The following is a 14,833-nucleotide window of genomic DNA, read 5'->3' on the forward strand; positions in this document are numbered from 1 at the left end:
GTACATGAATGAAATATGTAACATGTGCGTAAATTGCTTGCAAAACATGCATTAGAGTCATGTTCCAGTTTTGCAAATGGTAAACACGTTTTTGTTTGGTATGAATTTAAACTCACTGCCGGGGACTGTGGACCTGTGGAAAACTCTGGCCAGTGAAGTCGGCTGCTTTCATAAATAGCGCATCTGCAAGTCATTAAAGTAAAGATGAAGTGATTAAGTCCATTGTGGACCTGACCTAGTTTCCGCTTACACTTTGATAGAAGTGCCATTAATGAATGCAGTTTGATTAAAAGCCTGTCCATGTTTAAACATGATCAATCAGATGGAGAGGCCTCTCACCCCCTCTCTGCAGATTGCAAAAGGAGCTCATTTTGGACATTCTGTGTAGCGTAAGTAGGGTAATCATCTTGAAGATTGATTCTACTGCTGCTTGTCTCACAGATTCAGGCCTACTTGAGAACATAGCATTGTTTCCTTATTGCGTGAGACACTGTGTCACCCTAGATTTCTCTCAAATCAGCATGGTGCCAAGAGGCATATTGTGTTATGAGTGACAGTCCGTATGGATTGGGCACATGGAATCAAGAATAGACATTTAGGCACCATCTAGTGGCTCTAACGAGTATTTCAGGCAAAGATCAGCATATACCTTCTCCCTGTTATAGGATTACATTAACCTTTTCTCTGACACATACTGAATGCCTTTCCTGTTTATAGTGGATCCAGTTCTGAATCTAAATGTCTTTCGCTTAAAACCGCAGGACCCACAAGTCAGTGTTGTTGTTTCTGGAATGAACCGCCAAGTACAGACGATCTGCTCAGGCAGGCATGTCAGTGGTGTCTACCTCAAACACCTTGCCTGTCTGTCCCCAGCGCCTAATGCTTTGCATTACGGTGGGATATTGCATTTCTCGTCGCCGACCGCTCCAGAGAGGAATTCACACGGAACCGAAGAGGAATGTATGCCTTCCTACATCTGACACCATCTGGGTTGATTTAGACTGCCAGAGTGAATTAGTTCTCTCATTTGGAAAGCAGGGGAGGGAGGGGGGAAACAATTACAGTCTGTGTAGGATTGTCTCCATGGATGGCAAGACAGCCTCGCCTTTCTTTTCCAGCGCCCCCATTCGTCCAAGTGGCCCAAGGCTTCTGTTCCCTCTTTATTGTCGCTAAGCCATCTTGTTCCCGGTCTACCCTGATACAAACGATGACATTGATAGACTGAGTGTGAATCTCTGAGGGGTGTGTAAGGTCAGGGTTACGATCCAGCGTGAGTGAGTCACTGCTGAGAAGACTTTAATATGCTGCTCGGAGTGTGTGGTCATTATGATGCATGATGTTTGGAGGAGATAAGCGTGGAACTCTGCACTAGCCCAAACACCGGCTGGAACTGAGCGATGAGTGGGTATGAAGTCATCTAGTTTGTTTGTGTACCTGGAGAAATAGTGGTGTCTGGAACTGGGGGCTTGTTTGCTTTGGGTGCGTCAGTTGGACTGCGCTTGCTCTCATTTACATACACACACACACTCAGTCTTTCTCTCTCTCTCTCACACACACACACACACACACTCAGTCTTTCTCTCTCTCACACACACACTCACACACAGCCACAAGCATGTTATTAATGCTGCACCCCCAGCCCAGGGAATCTGGTACTTTTTGGATTTTCTTCCACTTCTAACATCAAACCACAGTGTCTGTACCACTAGCCAAAACATTTGCTGGGCTCCCTGACCACACCAAAGTCACCCTGAAATGGAGATAGAGAGAGGGAGAGCGAGAGAGCAAATGTTTGTGTGACTTTCTGTGTGAGTGTTTGTGTGTTTGTGTATGTGTGTTTGTTTGTGTGTGTGTGTATGTGTACGTGTGTTTGTTTGTGTGTGTGTATGTGTGTGTGTGAGTGTGTGTGTGTGTGTGTGTGTGTGTGTGTGTGTGTGTGAGTGTTTGTGTGTGTGTGTGTGTGTGTGCGTGTGTGTGTGTGTGTGTGTGAGTGTGTGTGTGTGTGTGTGTGTGTGTGTGTGTGTGTGTGTGCACTGTAAAAAATACAACTTGCCTTTAGTACTGCCAAATAACTTTTCTGACTAAACAGAACTCAAATAATCAAATAGTGTAGTAAAACTCATTATAACAAGTTTTCACAACTAATTTGGGAATTTCACCTAACAAACTTAAGAAACTGAGTTGACTCAACTTGTATAATTAAGTATCTATAAGAGAGAAGTTTCCCAAAGTTCACTGAACTTCTTAGTCAAGTTTAAGCAAAGCGCATTGTTTCCCTAGCATTATCAAGGTGACCTGTGGGCTGCAGCTTGAATTTGTCAGGAGGACAGAAGCCAGTCACCTTCCCTACCTGTATGCAGCGTGGAGCAAATGACAACAGCATTGTCAAAGGTAAGTAAGGCATTTAGTTTTATCCAATATCCAATTGTTATGATAGTCAGTCTTTTCTCGATTGTCGTGTTGCTTTAGCTAAGCTGATCTGACTGCCCCCATTCCGTTAGCAGTTATCACTAGCTAACGTTAGTGATGTCTAGTTATGACTGTGAATGGTAGAAGCTTGCAATGTTCTGGGAAGACATAACCGGTAATGCTGAACAAGGATGTTCCTAAAACATTCACTTTCAGGAACAATTTTGTGTAAAATGGATGTCAGCAAGGAACGTTCTTGGAAATAGTGTGGTGTTGTTGAAATAGTGGCTATTAGGCTAAGCTAGCCTGCTAGATAATCTTAGTAGTTTAATTCCACAACTAGTGATAGCCGTAGCTGCTACAGCTCAATTATCAGTATAATTGTCTGGTTAGCTATTTCCTTGTTTTGCTGAAAACATGTATGTTCCTAAAATATTCACCTTTATAGAAAGACCTTTGTATTGGATGCCAGCGAGGATAGCTAGCTCACTGTGGAGTAAGCTAAACCCCTGATTAAACCTCACTCCCGCCCAAAGTTTTTAGCAATGTCTTGCAACTGTTGCTACTCGATCTGCAGAGGCGCTGCATATAGGTTGACAAAAATTAAATGGAAACGTAATTTTTAATGCAACATATGTCAATAGAATGCAGGCACATAAAACAATGGCAACCCCACATTAGCCCACCGATCAGCCCCTTAAAAATGCTTGATCAGAGCCAACAAATGGACAAGTTATAGCTTCATCACTACGTAAATGTCCTCCAAGATGTTTAAAAAAGTCCACTGCACTACAAACCTATATAAAAAATAACAATTTTCTACTCTTGTTTGTTGTTGCAGACTCTTCTGTTACAATGCAATGTAAGGAGTGTCCATTTTCTCACCCGGATGTAGAGACCCTCCTGACCCATTACAGGCTTCATCACGGTCACCAGAAAAAAAAAAGCTGGCTCTGCCTCCACCCCAAGTGCATGTGCATCTTTAAGACTTCAGGTAAGCTTACATTAAAATTTAATTTGGCAAGGTACCATGCAAAAGACAAATCACCTCAGGTCGAAACTACATTCAGTTGTCAATAGTGTACATTCCAATGTGATTGTAGTGCAGTGGACTTTTTTAAACATCTTGGAGGACATTTACGTCGTGGTGAAGCTAGATTGGGAATTGTTTAGAGGAGCAGTCTTAACATCTTAATATGGACTATGCTGACCTACAGACACTCACCGGCAGCAGAGCCATAGAGATAAATAAACGGCTCTGACGGCAGTATCTTTGCATTGCACCATGGGATGTCATTTTCAAATAATGCCGGTCAACATTGCATTTTATTATTATTGTTGTTATGTGTTGTCTGTTTTTTTATATGAACATAAAAAATGCGTTGGTCTCGAGGACTCTGAAATTACGAGTCCTTCTCCTCCCACTGTGGTCCGAGACCGAGTCAAGACCGAGTCTTTGAAGGAACGAGTCCGAGACGAGACCGAGAAAGCAGAAATTGGTCTCTAGACCGGACTCGAGTCCGAGACTGGACTTGAGTACTACATCACTAAGCTATAACTTGTCCATTTGTAGGCTGCGACCATAGCATTTGCAATGTACAAAACTTTGCGACACACAAAAGTAGGAAGCACAAACACTTCACATTTAGGGAACTCGAAAATGCAGTAGGTGCACCAGTTAATGATGAACTCAACGTGTTTTAAAATGTATGCAAATGATCGCATACTTTATTAGATACTGCCTAATTTGCATATGTAAACACTAAATTACAGAAAACATTATTTTCTCATATTAATGTAAGTAATCTACTGGGAAAGTTTCATAGTGATATCTGCTAGTTAAAAATGTTACCCTATTCACCTGTAGTGTCTCACCTTAAGTAAAAAAAAAGAATTAAGAAGACATCTGAGCTGCACCAGCATTCCTCTCCTTCTCTTTACATTTTCTGTCCTGGCCTGGTTGCACCAGATGATCGCTAAAAGGCACACATGCGGAGAACCATTGTCTTTTAATTTATTTTTTTGCAAATTTAGTGATGTAGTTCTGTGCTTTTCCACCAAGGATGCAGATGCTGAGGAGGACTAGAGGCATGAAAATGGGAATCTTGACCGCCATTGAAGACCCACCAAGCCATGAAAGCACCAGACACTGTCACCAATATCACCATCGTCCTGGAAGAGACTGTTGTTCTACAGGACATCAAGGATCTTCCATCTGCACTGGCCTACCTATGCGGACTCCTGCATGACATGGGGTGCCAATACTTATGACCCCTGTATTTTAAGGAAGAACATTTATTTATTTATGATACATTATTCATTCACAAAGAAAATTGGTGTCCTTAAATGGTGGATATTCCCTCATTTTTTAACTTAAGGCATTAAGATCAATTTCTAAAAGATGATTTAATATTCCTCTTTTTAGTCAGCGTTAGCAGAGGTGCCAATAATTCTGGAGGGTACTGTAGGTCAGGGGTGTTCAAACTGGCTAAAAATAAAAACATTGTTTGATCTATTTGGATTTGAGTTGTTATTTAGACTTGTTTTTTCTTGTTAGAGTCAATGTATTAGTTGGAATTGATATATATTTTCAAGTTGGGAGTATTTGTTGATTCAACTTGATTATCTAAGTTATTTACTGTCAAGTAAAACTTACTCAAAAAAGCTAGTGAAATGTGTTGACTTGTTTTTTTAAGTTGGAAGAACTTTTGATTCAACTTGAATTTTTGAGTTGCCAACCTAATGTAAGTCCACCTTACTTACAATACTAAGTTGGCATTACTAGATATTTCAAGTTAAAAGCACTTGATTCAACTTGACTTTTTTAGTTGCTAACCTACTGTAAGTCCACCTTACTAACAATACTAAGTTTGCATTACTAGATATTTCAAGTTGGGAGCATTTGTTGATTTAACTTGATTATTTGAGTTCTTCACTGTCAAGTTGAAATTACTCAAAAAAGCTAGTGAAATGTGTTGACTTGTTTTTTTAAGTAAACGCAGAGAGTTTTTTTTTACAGTGTGTGTGTGTGTGTGTGTGTGTGTGTGTGTGTGTGTGTGAGAGTGTTTGTGTGTGTGTGTGTGTGTGTTTGTGTGTGTCTGTGTAAGTGTTTTTGTGTGTGTGTTTGAGTGTTTCAGTGAGAGAGATGAAAAGATGATGCCTGTTCACACCCATATCAGTGCCTTCCTTGAGAACCAGCGTTCCGACTCTCAGGGACTTTTAGCCCATAAATCAGAGACTCCCCTCTCTCCCTCCCTGCCTAGCCGGCCTGCTCTCCTCCGGTCAGCCTAGGGGTGGACTGGGACGGGCAGCACTACCGCACAGGAAGGAAGGGAGTGAGGAGGCCGACATGCCCGGATGACAAAGGGCCAGACTGGGCTTTCGCTGCCCCTAATGGGATCAGGGACCCAAGTCCAGAAATGAGTGGGGGGAGACGAGGGGAAAGAATCCTCGAACGAGGTCAGGGGAGGACAGGGAGTGTGTGTGTGTGTGTGTGTGTGTGTGTGTGTGTGTGAGAGAGAGAGAGAGAGAGAGAGAGAGATTGAGGGGAGTGGTTGTAGGTCATAAATTGTTCATTTTCCTGTAAGATTTTGAGACAGGCTGGGCTGGCTGACTCACTCTTCCACATGATATGATAATGAACTGACTGCTAACACAGAATGTTGATAAAAAACAGAATATGACCTGGTACCCTTGATTAAAATTAGCCCTGTGACTGTCACACTCAGTGCAGTAGTTGTGTAGGCCAGTGGTGTTGTAGACTGGTGTGGATATGCTCCTTCTTACTCAGTGCAGTAAAGTTGTGTAGGCCAGTGGTGTTGTAGACTGGTGTGGATATGCTCCTTCTTACTCAGTGCAGTAAAGTTGTGTAGGCCAGTGGTGTTGTAGACTGGTGTGGATATGCTCCTTCTTACTCAGTGCAGTAAAGTTGTGTAGGCCAGTGGTGTTGTAGACAGGTGTGGATATTCTCCTTCTTAGTCAGTGTGGGACAGCTCAGAGGCTGGCAGGCCTTCATAACACATATGCTGTGATATGTATGGACATTGAAGAACACCACACACACAATCACACAACGCGCGCACGCACACACACACAGACACACACACACACACACACACACACACACACACACACACACACACACACACACACACACACACACACACACACACACACACATTTGATTGCCCTTACATAAAAATGCAGCCCCGTATGTTTTGCTCTGCTCTGTTACCCATAGCTTCTCTCCCATGCAGCAGTGAGTGACACACACACCCCCACCCCCCACCCCCCACACACACACACCTGTTGTCCTCTGATTGACTCAGAGCATGAGAGTGTCTCCCGTAGTGTGTGACCGGTACTGCTGTTGTCCTCTCCTGCGGCTAGAATAAACACACTGGGGTCCTGAGTTTGCTTTCTCAACACAGCCAGAGCCGGGCTCTTTAAACTGCATGGGTGTCCTTGCAGCTGCCCGTCTCAAAAGATGTCTCAGGGCCAAGTCACAGGCCTCAGTGCCATTCAAACCGAGAAATAAATAAATAAGATCAGGGTGTAGATCAGGACAGCCGGGTGACTCACTGTCTTTGATGTAGTGTTATATAAAATTCTGATTAATGCAAAAAGCCTTTTCGCTGACATCTCCGGTGGATCCATTTAAAACTTTCCACTGACAGGCTGCTTCTCTGTGTCTGTTAAGGCCCATTCACACCAAGAACGATAATGATAACGATAACTATAAATAAATATCGTTCTCTTTAATATGAATGACGACGTTCACACATAAACTATAACGATAACGACATGAAGTACGATATCGTTGGGGATCACTTTCAGAGCGATTTTCACAACGATAAAATGCTAATAGCCAATCAGAACCCATCGAATTTTAGCCGTCACATTTATTAACACAAGGAGAGACTTTGTTTATTGTTGTTCAGTGTGAACGCTTTTATCGTTATGGTTATAGTTATAGTTATCGTTATCGTTATCGTTCTTGGTGTGAATGGGCCTTTAGATGTGGGAATGTTCCTGCGCTGCTGTGTCACAGTCGCCTTAAAAAGCCTCCAGTCGTCTACTCTGCTGCCTTCATTTCCACTCAGCGCAGAAGGTCCCCGAGAGACTCCACACTGATCGTGGACGATGATGCACATCCTCCGTTTCAGTCCGAGGCAGTGAAACATAAAAAAGAATAAAGCTCCGAATGAATGTACCGTGGGGTTTCCAAATCCTCACCTCAGAGCAAACATTTGATCAAAACATTTAAAATAGCAATGAAAATCTTGATAATCCCCCACTCATAAGATGATCAGTGACCCAGGAAGTCAGGAGAAGCCAACTTCAGGGCAGGATGCCCTCATGACATTGTCTGGCAGAAGGCCCTACAGTGTGGGATGAAGCGGAATTAAGAACTAAAGGACTGCTAATGGACCCTCATGAAGAACAGATTAAGCAACCAAACTGCAGATGGAAAACAATTCAGGGTTCGGAGAAAGTTTTCCGAATTCCTCCGCGCCATCCAGCCAACACAACAAACCAGGCATGATTTACAGATGGGATTTCATGAACTGACAGGAAATGCATCGTTGTATTTCGAAATGTCATGATGTATGTCATCCAGTCTGCCAGTTCTGTGCACCACCCTCTGTTTGTGTGTGTGTGTGTGGTGTGTGTGTGTGTGTGTTTGTGTTTGTGTGGGTGTGTGTGTGTGTGTGTGCATGCGTTTGTGTGTGTGTGTGTGCGTGTGTGTGTGTGTGTATGTATGTGTGACTTCTGGGTGTATGCAGATGTACACACACCACATACATGCACAGACATGCATGGCAGTATTTATTGGCACTTAGAGACATGAAGGGAGCATTCACATACATAAATATATGCACTCACACATGCACACACACACAGAGACAGACACACAAACAGACACACACACACACACACACACACACACGCTCTTCCTGACCCATATTGGAGTTATGCTTCCTCGTTGATTGACAGCACAGTCCCACCCTGTTACCAGAGGCTATGAGAAAGTTTCCAGCAGAGAGGGGTAATCTGCTGCCTTACAGTCACAAGCCGAAGCCCCAAGCCAGGTATGGGCTTGTGCATTAACACTGTCAGTTCAAATGACACTCCAGGCATACTGCTTTAACAGCACCCTTCAATGTCTGTATATGACATTACAGTAAATACAACTATACATTAGCCACAAATCTTGTGTTTACTGTGACTCTTAAGATATAGGTTACGACTATACCATCTGCCCAAGAAGCACTCTATGTCGACTCGTATTAAGAGTGGTATGCTGATAAGGGGTGTGTTTGTGTGTGTGTGTGTGGGGGGGGTAACATGCCTTCAGGTCTGTGTTTAAAGGTATTGTGGCCCCATTCCTCACGCTGGAACATCTGTGCTGATGAGTGCTTCGTCTGCTAAGTCCTCGCCAAGCTGAAGTGTCTGGGATGCCATTCCTCCACCGCAGAGCCGGGAAAAAAAAGACGAGACGAAAGAAAGGAATCCCACTTTTCCCAGCTCCGGCAGTTCAGCTCCGACCTCCGAGACGCCGTCAGGAAGTGATGTCATCACTCGGCTGGAGATGGGCAGACACTGATAAGAGAGGAACAATAGAGGAAGAGATGACAGCAGCGGCGAAATGTGCTTCCTCACCCCCCCACCCCCCCCCCCCCACTTCACCCTTTGCCTCTCAACCCCCACCCACCCCCCCCACCACCCTTTGCCTCTCACCCCCCACCCCCACCACCCTTTGCCTCTCACCCCAGCCCCCTGAGCCTGTCTCACTATCAGCCCCAGTCCTGGGCTGAGGTCCCTGCATCTACAGTACATCCATTCACATGCAACTCGAGACCAGTGAAAACATTTCACTTGTACATTTTTTTCCCCCTCTAAGCCTTTTGTCTGGCAATTGTCCCGCCGCTTCAGAGAGTTCCTAGACTTCCTTCAGTGAGTGTCCATTGCAGTCCAGTCCAGAATTAAAGGGGGAAATGAGGCACAGCTGTGCTGAATTATCTGTCACGAGTCCAAAGACATGGAGGTGGGCCTGGGCCGCTTGCATGACTAATGTTATCAGTATGGATGAGGGTCCAGGCCATAGGAAAGGCAAGAGACTTACTTTGGAGCACATGCTTTTGATGCAGACTGCCTGGGGAGTATGGAGGGGAATATCACAGATGGATGGTGGTTCATTTCTATTTTTATTTTGTGTGTATTTTTATTTTGTGTGTCTCTCTCTCTATCCCTCTCCCCCCCCTCTCTCTCTCTATCTACCTTCCTCTGTCTGTATGGTTTTGGGTCAATGCATGTATGTATACGTAGTGTGTACATTTTTAGGATTATTATGTGTGTGAAACTGTATGGTCTAGACTATAGAAACTGCTTTACAAATGACTCATACTGCTGGTTCAGCTAAAGGGGGTTGACTGTGAGTGTAGTGTGTGTGTGTGTGTGTGTGTGTGTGTGTGTGTGTGTGTGGGTGGGGGTCAGTGTATTCCCGTAGCCAGGTCTGGGGCAGAGGTACACCCCTCACTGTGCAGGAATGGCCCAGGGGGTGAGATCCGCTGCGACAGAGGGGGATGTTTTTGTAGGCTGGAGGTGGTGGGGGTTTGGGTGTAGGTGGTGGTGGTGTGTGGGGCGGTGGACAAGGGATTTGGATTTGATCCCAGAGACAAGACCCCAGCTGGACCCTCAGAGGCGGCTTTCAAGCACCACTGCAAGTCAGGAGCAGCAGCAGCCGTCACCAAAGTCTGAGAATTTAACGAGACAGCCGTCATTCTCTCCAGCCACCCCCCCAATCCCCCACCCCCAATTCCATATCTATCTGTCTATCTGTGAGGGAGTGAGACAGTCTATCTGGGAGTGAGTGATCTATCAGATGTGTGCGAAAGAGATGGATAATGTGATTCTAATGTGTGCTTATATGGGATGGGTATGTACGGCTAAATGTGTATGTGTATACTGTATCATGAGATCATCTGACGTAACTGCCACCGAGACCTGCCCTCCTCTCTAGCGATAATGTCTGTCTTGTTGACACTGACTTGCGGCTCCATCTCTGGTTGTCTGTCTGTGGGCATCCTGACTGGGTCTGCTGTGAAGAGCATCTGGCTTTCATGAGAAGGCATCAGCGGAGCGTGTTGACCCCTTTGATCTGACACGTCCTCGCCGCCGAGGCATGTTTCATTTTCTGCCGCTTCGCAAGACAGACACACCACAAAAACGAAAAACAGAAGAGAGCGAAAGCTCACACATCTCTTGCAGTCTCTTTGTTCAAAGTTCTCCCTTTCTCAATCTCTCTCTCCCTCTCTCCCTCCCTCCCTCCCTCCCTCTTTCTCTTCTCATGCTCTCCCTCGCCCTGTTGAGAGGTCTTCGCCCCGAAGAGACTGCGAGACAAAGAGAAGAGCGCGGCTACCTGCTGGCTCTTAAGCCACAGGTTTGACGTGCTGTCAAAACATCTCCTCGCGCCGGGCTCCTCTGAGACACACATCTGCGCACACATCTGGGAGAAAACTTGGCAGGAAGACCTCTGCCTTTCACCGTGACAGAGAGATAGAATGAGAGACAGAGAGAGGGGGGGGGGAGGGAGAGAGGGAGGGTGAGAAGGGGCAAGCGAACGAGAAAGAAAACAGGGAACAGCTGAATTGCATTCCTGTCCTAAATGAATGGTACCGTATGTAGGCCATGTAAATTCTTGCGAGGGGTTTTGGTGGAAAAGTGATCACTCTTGGACTGTTCTCTCTCTCTCACACACTCTGTGTGTTTCTTGCCCTCGCTCTCTTCTCCTCCTTTAAACGTGTCAGAGGACTGGAAGAGAAATGGCACTGACCCTGAGTTTAAAACAAGTCTGTGTCAGTGTGTGTGTGTGTGTCAGTGTGTGTGTGTGTGTGCGCATATGACTGTGCACGCGTGTGTATGAGACCTGAAACAACATACACAGAAACGTAGGGTGGAACTGCATTCCAGGGGTGAGGAGTGTGGAGGGGGACAAAATGCTTTCTGTCTTTCTCACAAAACTCTCAAGCAAACTCTCTCTTGCACAAACCCATTCACACACGCACACACACACACACACACACACGCACGCACGCACGCACGCACGCACGCACACACACACACAAACACGCACGCACGCACGCACGCACGCACACATGCACGCACGCACACACACACGCACACACACACACACACACACACACACACACTCTGTTCACTTTCTCTCACACCCTCTCTGTGTCTTTGATGTGTCCTAAATACAGGACAGTGGCAGCATAAAAGCGGTCCAGAGGAAATGAATGCCCAGAGGAGCTCTGAGGTCTCTTGCCCTCTGTGATGAGAGACTGATTAAAATAGAGAGCTGTGCATCTCTCTCTCTCTTTCTCTTAGCTTTTGTGTGTGTGTGTGGTGTGTGTGTATGTGTTTTGTGTTTGTGTGTACGTGCTGACTCACACTAAGGACTTCTCTCCATAGAGAACGTTTAAAATAGAGAGGGGGGCTCTCAAAGAGGGCTTGAGCTCCTTTTAGCTTCCAAGTGTGTGTGTCTGTGTGTGCGTGTGTGTGTGAGTGTGTGCATGTGTATGTATGTGTGTGTATTCAAGATAATTTTAGTTTGAACACAAATATGTGCTCTCCCATACATTTCTGTGCAGGTGTACTTTAGTATATAGGCACTATGCAGTCCTTTAGGTTTGTGTCATTGTGCTTAGTGTGTGTGTCTCTGTGTGTTCAGTGTTTGTGTCCGAAAGCACAAGTACATCTAAAAAACAGAGGGGAAGAAAGTAAAAAGGTTAAGAAGGGAAAGAAAAAATTAAGAGAGAAAAGAAAAGATTAATGAAGTGATAAAAGAAAAGAATATAAGAAGTAAGGGAGGAAGAAATGGACAGAAGAAGAACGGATTAGAAAAGGAATGGAAGGAGTAGATGAGAAAAGAGAGGGAGATAGCAGAGATCCAGAGCAGTGCTGAGAAAGAGTATAAAAATGCCTTGAGGGGGATTTCCTCTGAAAGAGAAAGCCTTTCTCCTCCCCCTTTCAGTCTCTCGCTCACTCTCTCTCTCTCTCCCACTCCTACAAACTCACACTCTCACACACACACACACTCTCTCCCTCCTTCCTCTCTCTCTCTCCCCTTGGAGCACTCTGTGTGGACAGAAAGCAGGCGGTGGAGCAACAGGCTGGCTGACGCTCTGAGCCGGGCCACTTTGCTCTGAGGCTACTTGTGAAAAGTCTCGCCAGGATGGGAACTCTGCCGCTTCGAGGCGTCCTCCGCTCCCAGACACACCCCTGGGCGCCCCCACCGCAAGGGCATGCTCGCAGGGTCTAACTAACGACCATGGGAAGAAAACAAGCTCATCTCTGAGGAGCGCAGAGCTCTTCTGGGGTTTTAGTTCTGTAAAAAAAAGTTAAAGGAATACCAGACAGAAAATAATGACAACTGGATAAGGGATAAACCGCCGGCAAAATGGTTAGTGTCAAGTTTTCTCTGCTCTCCTCTCTGCTGTTTTTTTTTTCAGACTGCAGGTCTGTGCGTTAAACCTGTTCTACTGACCCACTGACTGCCAAGGGACGGTGTGTGTGTGGATGTGTGTGTGTGTGTTTGGGATGAGCCAAACTGGTGTAGGCTTTACCAGTCATTCACCAAACTCCCGTAAACATTTCCACTTCCACATTACTTTTTACTTTCAAAAGTTCCTGAGAGTGCTTTGTGTAGAGTGCAGTGTCCTTGCGGAGGTGCTCGTTTCCCTTTTGTTTTGTAAACAGTCTGTTCAACAGCTTAGCTTGCCTGCCTGGTTAGCTGCAACCACCTGCTGTTGTGGCTTTTGTATCAGAGAACACATCTCCCAACTATTCAGACAACATTTAGTCACATGGCAAAAAAGCTAGATACGTTATTTATTATCAAGATTGATTTTGTACGATCATGCCTTTTACAACTTTGGACTTTGTTCTTAAAGCGAGACTAAACTGCGGTGGAAACTTCTGGTGTTCTCTCTTGAGTGTTCCCCCGGCGATTCTTCTTTTAGTGTTAGAGGAAGAGAAAGAGAGAGTGAGAGAGAGAGAGTGAGATGGAGAGAAGGAGTAGGGGCTGTGTGTCTTTGTTTTTGTTGCGATAGCAACACTTGAGTCTTGATGAGAATAATGTGAGCTGCCCAGATAGACAATGTGGGTGGCTGCGCATCTGCACAGCATGTTAGATCTGTCAGTATTAGTGTGTTTAATTGTTGTTCACTTGGCAGTGGTTGTGTTTACTTTCTCATGGTTATTGTCTCTCTCTCCAAGTTTCATAAAAAGTGACCTCACTTGATCCTGGCATCCCGACTTTGAGACCTTCTGTGAAAGTTTCTGGTCCATGAGGAAGTCTCATGAGATCGATGTGGTTGGAAATTCAGAGAGCTGCGACACACAGGTCTAACTCTGGCTTAAAACACAGCGACATACACACATGCACGTTCACAAATGTTCACAAGTACATGGACAGATACACACACTTGTGCATAGCCACACTCACTCACGCATACATGCACACATGCACACATGTTGATATGCACACACACACACACACACACACACACACACACACACACACACACACACACACACACACACACCACCTCTGTGGCTGTCAGTCACAGGTTTTGACTCCTCTGTGTTGAGTTAGGGAGAATGTTGGCTTCATGACGGATTCAAACCTTGAGTGACAGCCTGCAGACTAAACCAATTAACTAATCAGAATTATTGAATTATTCTGCACTGTTTGAGCATGACCCACATTTCTACTATTCTCTCTCAGAGGTAAAACCTCAAGTTTGCAGTACAGTTTGCTTGCCGGTGGGAGTTTTGTAATGTGCCGTGGACATTCTCACTGACCGTTGTAGTATACTCAAAGGTTAACTACAGAACATGTGTGTCCAATTTCCATGCAGGCCTAATGGCATGGATAAGCACACGGCTCATTTGAATGGTGATCATTTGGTTTATTTGTATGTGTGTGTCTGTGTGTGTGCGTGTGTGTGTGTGTGTGTGTGTGTGTGTGTGTGTGTGTGTGTGTGTGTGTGTGTGTGTGTGTGTGTGTGTGGTTTTGTCTCTGTTTTTATGCAAATGTAAATCTGGGCTAGGTTCTTGACAAACAATGAGAGAGCAAGTAAGAGATGAGGAATCAGTTCTGCTTCATGTGATGAGATGATATGGATGGAACTGATATACTAGCTGATGCTTTTACACTCTGCTGTGAATGTATATAACCTGAAATGAAAACAGCTGTTTGACATTTGGCACAGCAGTCATGAAATGTCCTTTTTGCAGTGTTGTGTGGAAGCCTAATGTTAGAGCCCTCCAAAGCCATTTCCTGACGGACGACAGGTCTTAAAGTGTCTCATTCAATGACTCACACATGAGACACACACACACACACACACACACA

General features: G+C 45.1%; 1 protein-coding gene across 1 annotated transcript in view; it reads left to right on the plus strand.

Annotated features, from left to right (window-relative positions):
- Positions 1 to 12,457: 12,457 nt before the first annotated feature.
- Positions 12,458 to 14,833, plus strand: part of quo (quattro) — a 35,625-nt gene continuing 33,249 nt past the window's right edge. Inside the window, 1 exon segment of the mRNA XM_048254996.1 lies at positions 12,458 to 12,877. Coding sequence (XP_048110953.1) covers positions 12,875 to 12,877 — 3 coding nt within the window. The 5' untranslated portion in view covers positions 12,458 to 12,874.

The sequence above is a fragment of the Alosa alosa genome, chromosome 10, assembly GCF_017589495.1.
Source record: "Alosa alosa isolate M-15738 ecotype Scorff River chromosome 10, AALO_Geno_1.1, whole genome shotgun sequence".
NCBI lineage: Eukaryota > Metazoa > Chordata > Actinopteri > Clupeiformes > Clupeidae > Alosa > Alosa alosa.